The following is a 16,160-nucleotide window of genomic DNA, read 5'->3' as shown; positions in this document are numbered from 1 at the left end:
GCAGATGACGTCACTCAGGCCTTTGTTATTGTTTTTGCCATCCGCGTTTGTGAGTTGTTCTCACTAAACTGTCTTAACCTGACTAATAAACGTTCATGGTTACACAGAGTTTGTGTGTTGGTCCGTTATACTTCCGGATGGCAATGTTGTGAACTCCTTGGCCAAGCGCATTCTATCTATATAGAAATTGAGTTACAAGTGTGGAAAAGTAGCACAAATTCTTTACATACTGCATTTTATTTCATGAAAAAATGTTCCATTCTTGATGTGTAATCGCAATTTGAAGTAGACAATCTGTCCAAAAAGTGTTTATGATTTAAATGTTGTTTTTAAAAAGAAAAAAGGCGTCAAGTTTACGAAACGGCATTTCAATTTCAACATTTGAAGTGCCCTGTGAAAAAAATAATGATCTATGTTTAAAGTGCAAATTTTACTTTACGGGTTTTTAAAAGTGTTCATAAATAAACAGCTATCATATTACAATATTTATCTGTAAGACCGAAAACACATTTAATTAACTAATATTTCAAAAGTATTTTAAAGGGACATGTGGACCCCCCCCCCCCCCCTCAAGAACCCTTTCAAGAACCCTTTCAAGAACCCTTTATGTTTATTTTCCTTTTGGTTGGCGCTGATATGTTGTAAGAGCTCTTTCTCCTGAAAAGACAAGCAAATTAATTTTTTAAAGTTGAGCTTTTATATCGCCCATTATCCACTAAACGTGCTCAAAACGCTTTACAATGGGACCCCAGTCAACAGCTACAGTCAACATTAAACATGTAGGGCGAGACATGACGCGCGTTATGCCATAGTACAATTTTTGTTCCCACAGATACAACGTTGTTGACGACCAGGTACTCATTTTACACTTGAGTATATTGAGATGATGTGAGTAAAAAGCCTTTTCCAAGAACTCAACTAAGCGTCGCTCAGAGGGGAACTTGTCGGGTGTTATACCACAAGATCACATAACCGCACAAAAAAAAAAAAAAATAATAAAGCGACCTGTGGACCTTTTTGTCCTCCCCATAGAACGTCTTAACACTTTCTTTTTGGTTGGTGCTGATATATGATATAGGAGTCCTTGCACTTCTAAAGACGTGCAAATTATTAATCATTTTAATTACCATCAAGCTTTATTTGACCTTTACCCAGTCAACTGTCGTTCTCTTAAAAAAACCTCATATTTAAAAATTTGGCCACAAAACTGTACTTCAAAAGTCGATCGATTTAAATGACTCACATGAGGCAAAAACTCTCAAACCTGGGACTTCGCGAAGTCTTCGATCAATTTCCAGGTTTGAGTGTTTATATCAAGATGAGGGTCATTTAAATCGAACGATATTTGAAGGTCGAGTTTTCTGACCAAATTTTTAAATAACGAGTTATTCCAGAGTACGACAGTTATCTAGTTTACTACGACTCCAGATTTATTTTCATATTATTTAATTTCAACTCGTGTTAATCTTGTGTAGTTATTTTCATGGTTGAACTCACAGAATTATGTACAAGTTCCAAGAAACTGGTTATGATGTGGCCATGAAATTATTTATGACATTATTTCTTCCTTGTTTGTTGATATTATATTTTATTATTATTGTTATTTCCGTATATTGTTTCATTAAAGTGTTAATGTTAGACATTAGCATCATCATCATCATCATCATCGTCATCATCATCATCATCATCATCATCATCATCATCATCATCAGCATCATCATCATTATCATCATCATCATCATCATCATCATCATCATCATCAACATCTTCGTTGTCGTCGTCGTCATCAATATCATCAGCGATATCACCATCATCATCCTCTCATCATCATCATCCTCTCATCATCATCATCATCATCATCATCATCATCATCATCATCATCATCATCATCATCATCATCATCATCACCATCATCATCATCATCATCATCATCACCATCATCATCACCATCATCATCATCATCATCATCATCATCATCATCATCATCATCATCATCATCATCACCATCCTCATCATTATTATTATTGTTATTATTATTATTATTATTATTATTATTATTATTATTATTATTATTATTGTTATTATTATTGTTATTATTATTGTTATTATTATTATTATTATTATTATTATTATTATTATTATTATTATTATTATTATTATTATTATATTATTATTATCATTATTATTATCATTATTATTATTATTATTATTATTATTATTATTATTATTATTATTATTATTATTATTATTATTATTATCATTATCATTATCATTATCATTATTATTATATTATTATTATTATTTTATTATTATTATTATTATTATTATTATTATTATTATTATTATTATTATTATTATTATATTATATATATTACTATTATTACTATTATTATTATTATTATTATTATTATTATTATTATTATTATTATTATTATTATTATTATTATTATTAGTACTATTATCATCATCCATCATCAATAATGAATTTAATAATGATTTATATTAGGAGAAATCAATAAGTGGACTTTTTTCTTTACTCATAGGTATTTCGTATTTTTATCTCTCACCTTATAACCTTATTAATGTCTTTAATTCAACAAAACTCTTTGAAAAGGCTGTTCCAGTGCCAGAGCGAGTAGATATATAATAGAGTTTAACGTATTGATGAGAAATTGGATTTTGATCAAGTGGTTTTCCGTGGTTTTATTATTATAATTCATGTTTGGCCCATTACGACGTGTCTTTATTTGCAGGTCTGATAACCCAAATTGCTATGGGCTCATTGTTGTAATGTAAATGATCTCAAACCAATGCAAAATACAATCCATTACAACAATGTTAAATCGAGGCCATAACTGCCTTCAGTTATCAGTTATCAGACCTTCAAATATGTGGGTGTTGGCCCAGTACCTAGTCGAGCTTTTGAGCTTTTTTTGAGCTTTTTTGTGCCTTTTTTATATAGCGCAATATCCACTAAACGTGCTCAAAGCGTTTTACAAGGGGTCCCTGACCAATAGCAACACTTAAAATGTAGGACGGGAATGACGCCCGTTAGGCAATATTACAAATTTTTTTTTGGACAGAGACAACTCGTTTTACACCTGAGTACGGTGAGAGAATGTGAGTAAAGAGTCTTTTTCCAAGGACTAAACTATGCGCCGGGCGAGGCTCGAACCCAGGACCTTCCGATCCGAAAGCAAGTGCCATACCTCAAGACCAAATAGCCAGGCCCAGTACCCAGTGGAGTTAAAGGTCTGTCGTAATTAGGAAATATGGCTATATAGTGTATTTATCACCCAATTGTGTTAGACCAAACTGGTTACAAAGTAGAAGAGCACATCACGTCTTATTTTACGCATAATAATAGAGATAAATTGCGAATGATAATTTCTGCTCTAGAATATGAATCAGTGCTGATGGTTTTCCTTGGATCCGCGGAAATCCGCGAATTTGGAGTCCAGAGGAGGAATTTCCTCCTTTTAAAAATTACATTTTCTCGAAACAATGTGCTAACAATGAGAGTTGTGTGGTTGAACACAAAGGTGCAGTTTCCAACTCTCCAGAAGTTAGAGTATCAATGATAGTCTATCATCTAAATTGCTCTAAAAGTGGGGTTTAGTGCAGTAAAAATGGGGCTTAAAGGCAATCTTTCAACATTTTCCTACTTTTTCACTTTTTGTCACCATCAGCACTGATGAATTTTTAAACAAATTAATCATTTATTTTCTTTTGTTTCTACACCCCATCCCCCTTTCCCCTCTTGCAGATGACAAACCGTTTCACTGTCAACCTTCCCAGGGGTCAGAAAACAGTGGTGAGGGTTAGTCCTGCTATGACCCTTGGTGAACTTATGACCTCCGTGTGCCAAGACAAAGACCTTGACCCAAGGAGACACTTTCTGCAGCTTCCTGGCAAGCCTGGGATGCCTATAGATTTGAATGTTACAATCGGACAACTCGGTGGCTTTGAGATCAGTCTTGTCAGTCACTGTAGGTTGAACTTTATCGTGTTCATACGAAGCCATCTTTTACCTTTTATTTTATTTTATCTAATTAAGTTTTGAAAAAGATTTACTTTAACCCTCTCCTTACCGATCATTTTCAATATTCTCCCAAAATGACAGGCCTACCCAGGAGAAAAATGAATTGATTTTTTAAACTCAAACTCGTCATAAAACAACGTTTTCTTCTTATTAATTAAACAAAGATCATTCTTCAAAGTTTGAGGTGTACAAAATAAATCTGAAAAGGAAAATTGTATATTGTGTTGTAACAAATGTGACGATTTTGCTACAGGTGGTAAGGAGAGGGTTAAACACTAGAATATGATACATAGAATATTTGACACCAGTAATTGAGAACCCCAGTACTAGTTGTAGTTCAGTCGCACTTTCATCATTTTTAGCTAATCAGGGATAAACTTACAGCATAATCACCACAGTTCACTCACCAATTATTTTCATGATAAACATAATCTAAGTCCCCATATTCAATACTACAAATTTTGTTTGTATACTCTCTCTCTCTCTCTCTCTCTCTCTCTCTCTCTCTCTCTCTCTCTCTCTCTCTCTCTCTCTCTCTCTCTCTCTCTCTAATCCTAATTTTAATCTCCACTTTTTCAAAACTAACATTCCGTGACTTGAGTACAGTGGGCACCAGGCTCTTCAATTTCTGATAATTTGTCTCTTAATTCTTATAAGGCCACACGACTCTCGTAAAAACCCTCTCAAGTTAACAAATTTTCATTGTTCAAGTTTTAAAAACATCCTTATTGTAATTCTATTTTTATTTAAAAATTACATGCCCCAAATATGCCCTCATTCATCATAGTATTATCTGAACTGTCAAAGAAATTTTCCAGTTGGCTGAACAAAATCCTTACTTAATTTTGATCACAAAATCTGATCCCATTTTCATGAATTCTTTGGGACAATTAAGTGGAAGATATGTAGGGCTAGAGTCGAGAGTTTTGAAAATATTCTACAGTTTCAAAATGAGATCACTAGGCACAATTCCACGGATTCCCAAGTCGGCCCACAATTGGCATTTTGTATTGAGGGTTCAAAGGCATAGATATGGATTGCTTTTGTAGAGCACCTATATACCTATGATGTTCGCATGGGTGTACGATCCGATAGTGATGTCGTTTCTTCTTCTCTTTACTAGCCTATCCTGCTTCTTTGGTTTGTGATTGTATTTTTGACAGGGGATATTTTTTTTCTGTAAATCTTCTGCCTGTTTGTTCTTGGTTATTTATAATTTAGCTTATGATATCTTATGGTTATGATTTTGATTTACATTTGTACTATTTTTGTTAGATTGCTTGTTTTTTTGTTTCAGCGGTCTCTCATATAACCTCAATTGTGTTGGAAGAGACCTAAAGCAACAAACAAACAAAAAATCATGATAATAAGGATACGCCAATACCCCTCGAGGGGGCGAGGACATACACTCCTCGAAACTAGATGAGAAGTTGCCAGGCTTCTCCACCAGTACGAGGAGACAACTGGGTGGTAGCGAACCGGCTTCGGTCGAGAATCTGCCTCACGGCAAAATCGCTTCATCAGTGGGGACTTTCCACCTGTCCAACATGTACCCAACGAAACCGCAGAGCATCTAGTTGAACTGTGTGTTGTGACGAAGCTTCCGGGCCGGTTTGCGGCGGTGCATGAGTGCGGTGAGGAATTTGCTGATTGGGTCGATCGTCATAACATAGTAGTGTGAGCACCATTAGAAGCCGCTGCCAATAGATAGTATGCAGATGACGTCACTCAGGTCTTTGTTATTGTTTTTGCCATCCGCGTTTGTGAGTTGTTCTCACTAAACTGTATTAACCAGACTATAAACGTTCATGGTTACAAAGAGTTTGTGTGTAGGTCCGTTATACTTCCGGATGGCAATGTTGTGAACTCCTTGGCCAAGCGCATTCTATCTATACCCAAAATGACAAAGGTCCTATTTTGGTCGTTGAAATTAATTGAGAAATAGTATTGACTGACTTTTCACTAAATGTGATGAAGACAGAGTCTTCCCGAGCAGGTTGCGTTGTTAAGGAACACCCTATATAAGTCTCAAACAATGATAATGTTGATTGTATAGATCCAGTTTTGTCTTGCTGTAGTATAAATTAGTATAACACTCAGTGATAACAACGAGTAAACACACACACACACACACACACACACACACACACACACACATATTATATATATATATATATATATATATATATATATATATATATATATATATATATATATATATATATATATATATATATATATATAATAAAATCTAGTCCCAAAGTTTTTTATCAAGCGTGTCAAAAGTTGACTTTCTACATTGTTCAACTACCAGCTGTGATTATTAGCGTTGACACTTCGTCGTTAATAAATAAAATAATGGGGCATTAATTGCTCTTGGCGGACGTTGTGTTAGGATGTTGGTTGGTAATTCAGATTTGTAATGACGAAGAGAATGTGATGAAAATCTCCCCTCAAATAGGAATAAAGACATTGCGTTTCTTTTGCATTTGATTATCCATCAGATAAAGAATATATCGTGTATTAATAAATGGTAACATTACATAATATTATTTTATTAATATCATCGTCATCATCATTGACTTTTTCATCCTGGGTCAAGATATAAGCTAAACAGTTTCCATTTCTTGGGCTAACTTTAAAAAAAAATTCGTTTCATGTCTTATCACTTCTCTTTAAACCAGCTTCTTTAACTATTATTCATGTTCTCCGCAGCCTTATCGGGTCAACAGAGTCCTTTCGGCTTTGTCTGTTGTCCTTCATAAATTCTGTCATTGCAGAAACTAAGTACTTTGATAGTGTGATCTTGGAATCTACAACTGTTTCCTATTTTAATTGGTGAGTTCCATATTTAGGGGCAGCGTGGCTCAGCGGTACGGTCTTTGCTTCTTACCCAAAAGGTAACGAGTTCGATCACCCGCCGCTGCGCTGTGTGGCCTTGAGCAAGTCACCTAGCCCTAGCTCAATTTGCGGCGCTGCACTGCGGCTGACTCCTGAGTTATTCCAGTCTTCCCTTTGAATAGACCCTAAAGACAAATTTCCCCTTGGGGATGAATAAAGGGAATTTTTTTTTTTTTATTTATTTGAACAAATTCCCCTTTGTCTTACCTTTTCCTGTGTACTTTAATTGTAATTCTAGAACTTTTTACTATTTCCTCCTGTTTACTGGCGCTGATATGACCGTAATGTGTTGCAAGGGCCGTAAAACCATTAAAAAAAAACAAAAAAAAAAACACCAAAGCATCAATATAGTAACATTACATGATAAAGAATAGTAATACAATGTGTAAATTTTTCTGAATATTAATTTCACTTTTCTTCTGATTTTTTTTTCAATTTCAGCATCTGCACAAGAACGCACAATTGCAAGCTCTATGCCAGACTTGAGCCAAGTTCCCACTTACATGCCCGGTGCTGGAGAAACCAAGAAGAAAAGAGGGTTTCTTTCCTTTTTGAAAAAAGACAGAAAGTTTAAACCAGTGAGTTCTTGCTCTCAGTGTATTACATAATTGAGAAATTGGGGAGCTGGCAATGGTGTAAGATAAAGATATGAAAACTTGTGTATGAAATAGTGTCAGATAAAAAAAATATAGTCCTTCAGAGTCATTAGGTCCATGGAGCCGGAGTTTATCCCTTTAGTGTGAAACACACAATAGCAATTTGTTGCTATCCTTTGGATAGTCTATCGCAAAGTACTTTCTGCTAGATCGAACAGACCCAGCAACCCATTCGTTGCTGGACGGACAGGGGAGTATATAAAAAAATCTCGACTGCACTTGAGATCGATCTTGGTCCCTCTGCGTGTGAAGCGAGTGCTCTACCTACTGAGCTATTAGGACCCCCTTGTATTGACAAAGCAAGGACAAAAACACAAGTAAAAAACAAACAATCCCTTAAATCAAGTATTCGTCGACCATAGTAACACATCTGACTGGCAATGTGATGGTTTGCATAGTAGCGTGTCTAACCAGTAATCAAGAGGTCTTAGGTTTAATCCCAAGTCGAGTAAGACTGATTTTTTGGGGAGTGCTTTTTTTTCGTTTTTTTTTCCTGCTTTGTCTGGCACTGTTTCATTCACACTTACATTTTTCAGATTGTTTTTGCATCACATAATACAATGCATTCGGAATAAGGGCCAAATATTCATTATTCAAACATTATGAAAAAGGATGTCACAAAGTAAACTCATCTTAGTGTTTGTTTTGTGGTCTTTTGATCTTATGATTTTTAAATGAAAAATTGTATTTATAAGTTTCGAGATGATTGTTTGCTTTGAACGGCTGGACTTTGAATACTTACATTCATATTTTTTGATCCAAAACAAATTTGATGTTTCTAAGGCGACTTGTACATATATGTAGGTCTGACATCCGAACTTAGTTATGGGCCGAGTTTAAAATTGTTATAATGGACAACATTTTGCTTAATTTTTTGAGATTTCCATTACAACAATAATTAGCACATAAGGAATTGGTTTATCAGACCTGAAAATAAGTGCACGTCGTTTTAAGGTAATTTTAATAATTGATGTACTTTGTGGCATACTAATAAACGGCCTACTTCATCGGAATATATATTTAAAAAGCATCTTAAGACTTTTCCAAATTGAATTAATTGTTGAAGCCCTTGTAAAACGCTCTAAGCACTTACTCCTGATATGAAAGAACGCTCAACAAAAATAATAATATATTATTATTATTTTTATTATTATTATTATTATTATTATTATTATTATTATTATTATTATTATTATTATTATTATTATTATTATTATTATTATTATTATTATTATTATTATTTATTATTATTATATTTTATTATTATTATTATTATTATTATTATTATTATTATTATTATTATTATTATTATTATTATTATTATTATTATTATTATTATTATATTATTATTGTTATGTGGAATAGGATTTACACATAGTTTTACATTTCAAGGCTTCTTAAAAGCCTTCCATTGTTCTACTTGTATCTAAGGTACGTAAATAATCTTAATGCATTAAAAAAATTATTTTGCAGCATGATACGCTCTATGAGACAAGTTCAACGGCAAGCCACACGATGAGGGCATCAGTCGCTGAACCACCACCTTCAAATCAGAGGAGGGTGTCAGACTTAGGGTTCGAATCCTCCAGACCTAAATCTATGTTTGTATCATCAAACCCACACCCTACCGAATATTCCCTATCACAGAAAGGAAGCCATCATTCACAATCAAATGAAAATATTGCACCACCACGAAAGAAACGAAAAGCACCAGCACCCCCAGCTCCTACCACAACTTCTGAAAATGTTTCGCTTCCGAAACAAGATATAAACGCTAATGACAATAATAAGAGAGAAATACACAATGATATGAATGGTGAATTTACATCATCATCTTCGTCTTCAGTAAACCAAAGAGATGCTTCGCTTTCTTCATCTAACAAATCACAATCGGCGGCGCCTTCCTCGAGGGCTGAAATGTTGAGTCGTTTTCATTCACGCAACAGTTCAGATTCCAGCGGATACCACGAACTTACACTCAGTGGCTGTGATTCACCAGAGGCTGGGAATACACTTAATTCCAAGTCTAAGACCAGCATCGACAGTGCATCCATCGAAAGCTCAGACATCAACAATGGAGCTGACAGTGGGATTCACGAATCGCCTGTTAGAGTGTCGCCCATTGAAGAGGTTCTGGAAAAATCAGACTCTCCCAGTGCAGTCTCATCTGTGCCCATTCCTCATCTAGACGATGCTAGTTCTAATTTCGCAATAAAATCTACAACATTACCGTTGCCTTCGAGGAAAAAGAAGAAGGCCCCAGCACCCCCTGCCCCAAGTGTTCAAATTCCTCCTACTCAACAAACAACAGTGGCTATCGTAGCTGAATCTTCTACAACAACCAGAGTTACAGCTGATTTGCATGAAGACAAATTACAAAGTGTTCAGAAATCAAATGGTATGAATTTATGGGTTTGTGTTTGTTCCACACGATGGCCCACCTCCATACACACACACACACACACACACGCACACACATACACACACAGACAGAGAGAGTGATAGATTATATATATATATAGAGAGAGAGAGAGAGAGAGAGAGAGAGAGAGAGAGAGAGAGAGTCATGTGGCAAAATGTATCCAAATTATCTCCAATTTGTATGCCATCGTTATGTCCTGTTACGTTTGGTTGTAAATGTTAGTTTCCTGTAATTTTCTTTACCTGACTCTATTTTTTATTGTACATTCTATCCGCATCTTTGAAATAGTTGGTAAAATACAAATACTTCTGCATGAAGTTTGACTTAATGATATGAATTAAAATGATAAACAAAACCAGCTATGATGATGAGACATGATATTCACGATATAAAAACTTCCAGTTAGCAATGGTTCATACTGTTCAGGACGAGTATGGTCATAAATATTTCTTTGCCATAATATTTATTAATACATTCACCATCCAACAAGAGTTTTCTTTATTTTTCTTTACATATTTTTTTGTTGTTGTAAATTTCATTTTTGACTTATTTTAAGTGTTTATTTCAAATTCAGACCTAGCTTTGTATCTTGATTGCTCCAATAAGACCGGATCGACTGATACGTCCAAAATCCTACCTATTTGGATAATCAAGCAACACGGTCGTTTTTATATCCTCTGCCAATGAGATATACCAATGATTATGCTATGCCTGCACTAAAATTGATAATAAATCCAATTTACGAGTACTTTCCAGTTTTCATGATTTAAAAAAATATTGTAATGAATCTTAAAATTACACATAAATTTGTGTTTTTGTTGTTTTCAGAATCAGAACAGCTGCCAGTTTCCTCAGAAATAACCATTGAAAGTCACGACAATAGCCATGAGGTTATTTTACCACCCGATTCATTCAGTAAGTTCTGAAATTGGTCTTAGCAAGATAAACAATAAATTAATATAAAGTTAACATATTGAATTTATGGCGCTTCTTTCTAAAACATTTCGAATCATATTTATTCTTGAATACAGTTGCTCCTTACAAGTTACTTGTTCAATTTTCAGACCACTTTCTTTTATTGTCCTTAAAACTTATGTTTATTTCTCTTTGTTTTGCAACCTTTAATTCAAATCACCAATAGACCATTTCCTTTAGAAACACATCCCATGTTATATGTTTGCTTTGCATTAGAAACACAGTCTCTTAATATAACAGCTGTTCTGTTTGTATTGTGAGTTCAGCTTGTATAGGTACCGTATTTCTTTCATCGAGGAGAAAGCATATGTAGTTTATAAAATAGAAATTAAGCAAAATGTCATATTCTGACCATTACAAATTAAACATTTACTTAAACTTTAAATTTAAGACTTCTGATTCATCCATAGAGAATTGAATGAATGCATTATCTACCAAATTCTGGGTAGGGTTCCTGACCTCCCATAGTTGGCACGGAGGCACTTACTGTGTCTTATTTCCCCCTCTGTTTTCCAACATGCTTTCTGTCTTTCTCTTGGAATGAGATTACTTGTTTATTTTTTTCCTGGCCATGGCTGGATACCCTAGGTGGAAGGGGAAACTTTCAAATATATAGTTTTGGGAGATGCTATTTTTTTCTTAAATATCGTCTCATTGTATTATTATTGTTTTACTTATATATATATATATATATATATATATATATATATATATATATATATATATATATATATATATATATATATATATATATGATTTGTAAATATTTGAGTCTGTACCTCTTCGTGGAGACCTGTGCTTGTGTCAGGATAAGACATTTAGGTGATCTCAAACTAACTACACTGATAGTGAGCTCTTGGAATCTACATCTGTTCCCTATTTGAACTAATTCACCGTTGTCTTCCTTTTCTTGGGTACATTTTTAAGAACCTTTTACTATCCCATTTTCTTCATTTTTACTTGCGCTGATATGACCTAAATGTGTTGCCAGCGCTGTTAAACTTTTAAAAAACAAGATATCTACCAAATTCAGTTGCTTGAATGTTGGACAAAGAAAAAATGACAGAGACCTTTCCGCACGGGACTGGTATCTCAGGATTGTGGCTTGTTGTTTTAATGAATGTTTTGATTTTGTGAGTTTTGTTCACTCAGTGTTTACATAACCACTGTGATAACCACATTGACCTAATACCAACCGAATTGAAGTGATTGTGACATTTATTTTTATAGGTAGAATAAAGTTGACATCACTCCAGGTCTTTGTTATTGTTTTTTGCCTTCCTCGTTGATGAGTAATTCTCACTAAACTATTAACCAAACTATAAACGTTTAAGGTTACACATAGTTTTGTGTGTTGGTCCGTTATACTTCCGGATGGCAATATTGTGAGCTTTCAATTCAATTTTCAATTCAAATATTTATTTATTGTCGGCATTTTAAAAATGTTTCATAGATAATGTAGTCAGGCTAATAGAAGCCTTTGACCGACATAGGTTATAACACATAACACATAGTGCATAAAAATACATAGTAATACATTTTCCTTTAAAACATTCCCTCATCAAGATTCGAATCATGACACACAAAGAAAAGTAACATAATATATATATAAAATATTATGTTACTTTTCTTTGTGTGTCATGATTGGAATCTTGATGAGGGAATGTTTTAAAGGAAAATGTATTACTATGTATTTTTATGCACTATGTGTTATGTGTTATAACCTATGTCGGTCAAAGGCTTCTATTAGCCTGATTACATTATGTATGAAACATTTTTAAAATGCCGACAATAAATAAATATTTGAATTGAAAATTGAATTGAAAGCTCACAATATTGCCATCCGGAAGTATAACGACCAACACACAAAAGCTTCTTAGCCAAGTGCACACTTATCTATATTGAAGATTCAATTAACCTGATTTTTCTTTTATTTATTTGTAAATCACTTTATTGATTTTTATCTTTAGTCAAATGTTTATTTCATTTATCAGCTACCTCATTCTCTTTAAGCATATTGTAATAATGAGATCAAAATATACCCTTAAGATGTTTATTTATATCATCGAGCCCAATTGATTGAATCAAGGAGTTTCGGCGGGAGCTAATGATCGTAATCACTGTTTCGACTATTTAATAGCGGGTGGTTGGATGGGAGCATCACCCTTGAATCATATACCTATGATGTTCGCATGGGTGTACGATCCGATAGTGATGTCGTTTCTTCTTCTCTTTACTAGCCTATCCTGCTTCTTTGGTTTGTGATTGTATTTTTGACAGGGGATATTTTTTTTTCTGTAAATCTTCTGCCTGTTTGTTCTTGGTTATTTATAATTTAGCTTATGATATCTTTAGGTTATGATTTTGATTTACATTTGTACTATTTTTGTTAGATTGCTTGTTTTGTTTTTTTTTTTTGTTTCAGCGGTCTCTCATATAACCTCAATTGTGTTGGAAGAGACCTAAAGCAACAAACAAACAAAAAAAAGACTATTTAATATAAAAACCCTCTATCTTCTCCTCAAGCAAAGATACGATAATGTTATCAGTCCATGACTTGAGATGTATTTGTAATGAGCTTGTATCTCGTATATGATATCTTTCTACTGTCTTACCCTTTGCTCTTATGGTTAAAGGCTTAGATATGAGAATGATTAACTTTATCAAAACTGAATAGGAGTATATATAAATTATTCATTAACTCATTAAAGTTGAAATAATGTTTTAAACTTTGTAACAATGTAAAATATATATTATGCATTGACATGCATCATCATCATCATCATCATCATCATCATCATCATCATCATCATCATCATCATCATCATCATCATCATCATCATCATTATTATTATTATTATTATTATTAATTTTATTATCATCTAATTTTTGTCTGACCTAGATGATGTCACAACACCTACGCAACCAACATCTGAATCTGTCGAGACTTCCACTCCGCTCCAAATGAACGAAGATCCTGACCTGTCAGACGAAGACATCAACACAGCCTTTGACATCGAAGACATTCTCAACGGCGTCACCTTCGATGATGAGCCCAAACCTCTGAAAATCCAAACTTACTCCATGTTGAACAACAACGAGAAGGATGAGAGTGCTATGATGATGATGGAGACATCCTCTATCACTAGCGAAAACATTGAACAGGTTTTGTGGATCATTAATATTTGTGACTCCTCGTCTCAAATCGGTATTATGTGGGAATGATTAAGATGCTGAAAATTGAATTTATTGCCAGAAATATCCGACTTGCAATCAGTTTTATTGAAGAGAATGAAAATCGTACAAATTTTTTATTAGTTTAGTTTTAATTTGGCTTTTTAGTAACTGGTTCATCCCGACATAATACCGTTTTGAGACGATGGCTTATATTTTAGAAATATTGCAAATGATGCAAAACGACATTCAGTGCATTATAACTCCTTTGTAAACAATTCCAGCTGGGTGGGGTTCCTACCTCCCATAGCGGGCAGGGAGGTACTTGCTGTGTCTTTTATCTCCTCTTATCTGTTTTCCAATTGCTTTCTGTCTTTGTCTTGGAATGGTTTTGTCCTGACCTTGGTCGGAGTCCTTGGCTGAGAGGGAAACAGTCGAATGTATAGTTATAGTTTTGGGAGATGATATTTTTTTCCTTGTAAATCATCTCTCTGTTGTTATGCATTATATTATGTTTAGTTTACACATTATATTTTATGATTGGTAAACATTTGAGTGTATTCCTCTTAGTTGGGACCTGTGCTTGTGTCTGGATGAGACTTTTAGTGATCTCAAACTAAGTACTTTGATAGAGTGCTTTTGGAATCTACACCTGTTTCTTTTTTGAACCAATTCCCCTTTGTCTTCCCTTTACTCGGATGCTTTATTGTAATTCTATAACTCTATCCCATTTTCTTTCTTTTTACTGGCGCTGATATGACCTTAATGTGTTGCAAGCGCCGTAAAACCCTTAAAAACAAAAAACAAAAAACAATTCCAGTGACACATTGTTGATAGAAGGAACGAAGTTGACATCACTTAGCTCTTTGATATTGGTTTTATACAGCCTGTTATTTTCTCGAAAATCATGAGTTTATCTCTGTTACTGTTACCAGTCTTTCTCAGAAAAAATCCAGAAATGTCTAGAATTAGTTACTGTAAATAACACTTGATAGTTTGCATCACATTTAGTGAGGTGATCCACTATAATAATTATATTTTAATTGCATCACACAAACATATTTTTATTTATTTTAATAAAATTTTGCAGTCTTATCAATTGATTGACATGTCCATTTAATTATTGTTGGGGGTCCCGATAGCTCAGTTGGTAGAGCACTTGCTTCACATGCAAAGGGACTGGAGATCAATCCTGTGTGAAGTCGATATTTTTTATTCAGACCAAAATGTCCACCCAATAGTGATTGAATAACTTGGTCTGTTACATCAGGCTGAAAATACTTTGTAATAGACCAGTGTCCTACCCAAAGGGTAGTAAGAAATTTCTGATTATGTTTCACACTATAGAAACTGGGATAAAATCTGGCACGATTGGACTACTATTTTACCTTTATTACCTCTAGACGCTGGCCATGATTAATAAAAGAGCTATGGCTTCATAATTCATGTCCTTTTAACCCCCCCCCCCCCTCCTAGTGATATGAATAAATTTGTTATTATTTACTCATTTATAACAACACTTATTTTGACAGGTGGAAACCCTCTCCAAGTCGGACAGACCTTGTGCCTTTATCCCACCCCCACCCCCTACAGAGCCGCCCCCACCAGAGGTTGAGGTTGTTCAAATCGAGTCCCTAAACGCAGCGCCTGTGCTTATCGACAAGGGCAACAGAGGTCAATGACGATAACACCTCTTTGGCTCCAGCCAGTATGAAAAATTCTCCAGAAGCAGGTAAGAGCAATTCTTATGAAATAAATGTTGAATGTTGTTTCACTATAACTATAGATGGAATGATAATAGGTATTATCAAAACAGTTCAGTATAAAATAGATATATTAAATTAGTATTAATGTTTGGAACCGATTTGGCTATGAAGCAATTTTAGAGAAAAATTTCATTTAGGATTTTTAAAGTTTTAAGAATCTTGTACAAGAAAATTAGTCAGCATAATATTGAATTTGTCAGAAACACAAAATGCTCTAATACTGT

General features: G+C 34.1%; 1 protein-coding gene across 1 annotated transcript in view; it reads left to right on the top strand.

Moving 5' to 3' along the window:
• The window catches only part of LOC144963864 (uncharacterized), a 93,818-nt gene that overhangs the window by 64,454 nt on the left and 13,204 nt on the right, over positions 1 to 16,160 (top strand). Inside the window, 7 exon segments of the mRNA XM_078897815.1 lie at positions 3,767 to 3,989; positions 7,385 to 7,521; positions 9,073 to 9,997; positions 10,850 to 10,936; positions 13,899 to 14,161; positions 15,703 to 15,837; positions 15,839 to 15,902. Coding sequence (XP_078753941.1) covers positions 3,767 to 3,989; positions 7,385 to 7,521; positions 9,073 to 9,997; positions 10,850 to 10,936; positions 13,899 to 14,161; positions 15,703 to 15,837; positions 15,839 to 15,902 — 1,834 coding nt within the window.

The sequence above is a fragment of the Berghia stephanieae genome, chromosome 2 (genome assembly GCF_034508935.2).
Source record: "Berghia stephanieae isolate SIO BIC M18660-M18661 chromosome 2, UCSD_Bste_1.3, whole genome shotgun sequence".
Classification (NCBI taxonomy): Eukaryota; Metazoa; Mollusca; class Gastropoda; order Nudibranchia; family Aeolidiidae; genus Berghia; species Berghia stephanieae.
This window is presented reverse-complemented; position numbering and strand designations above follow the sequence as displayed.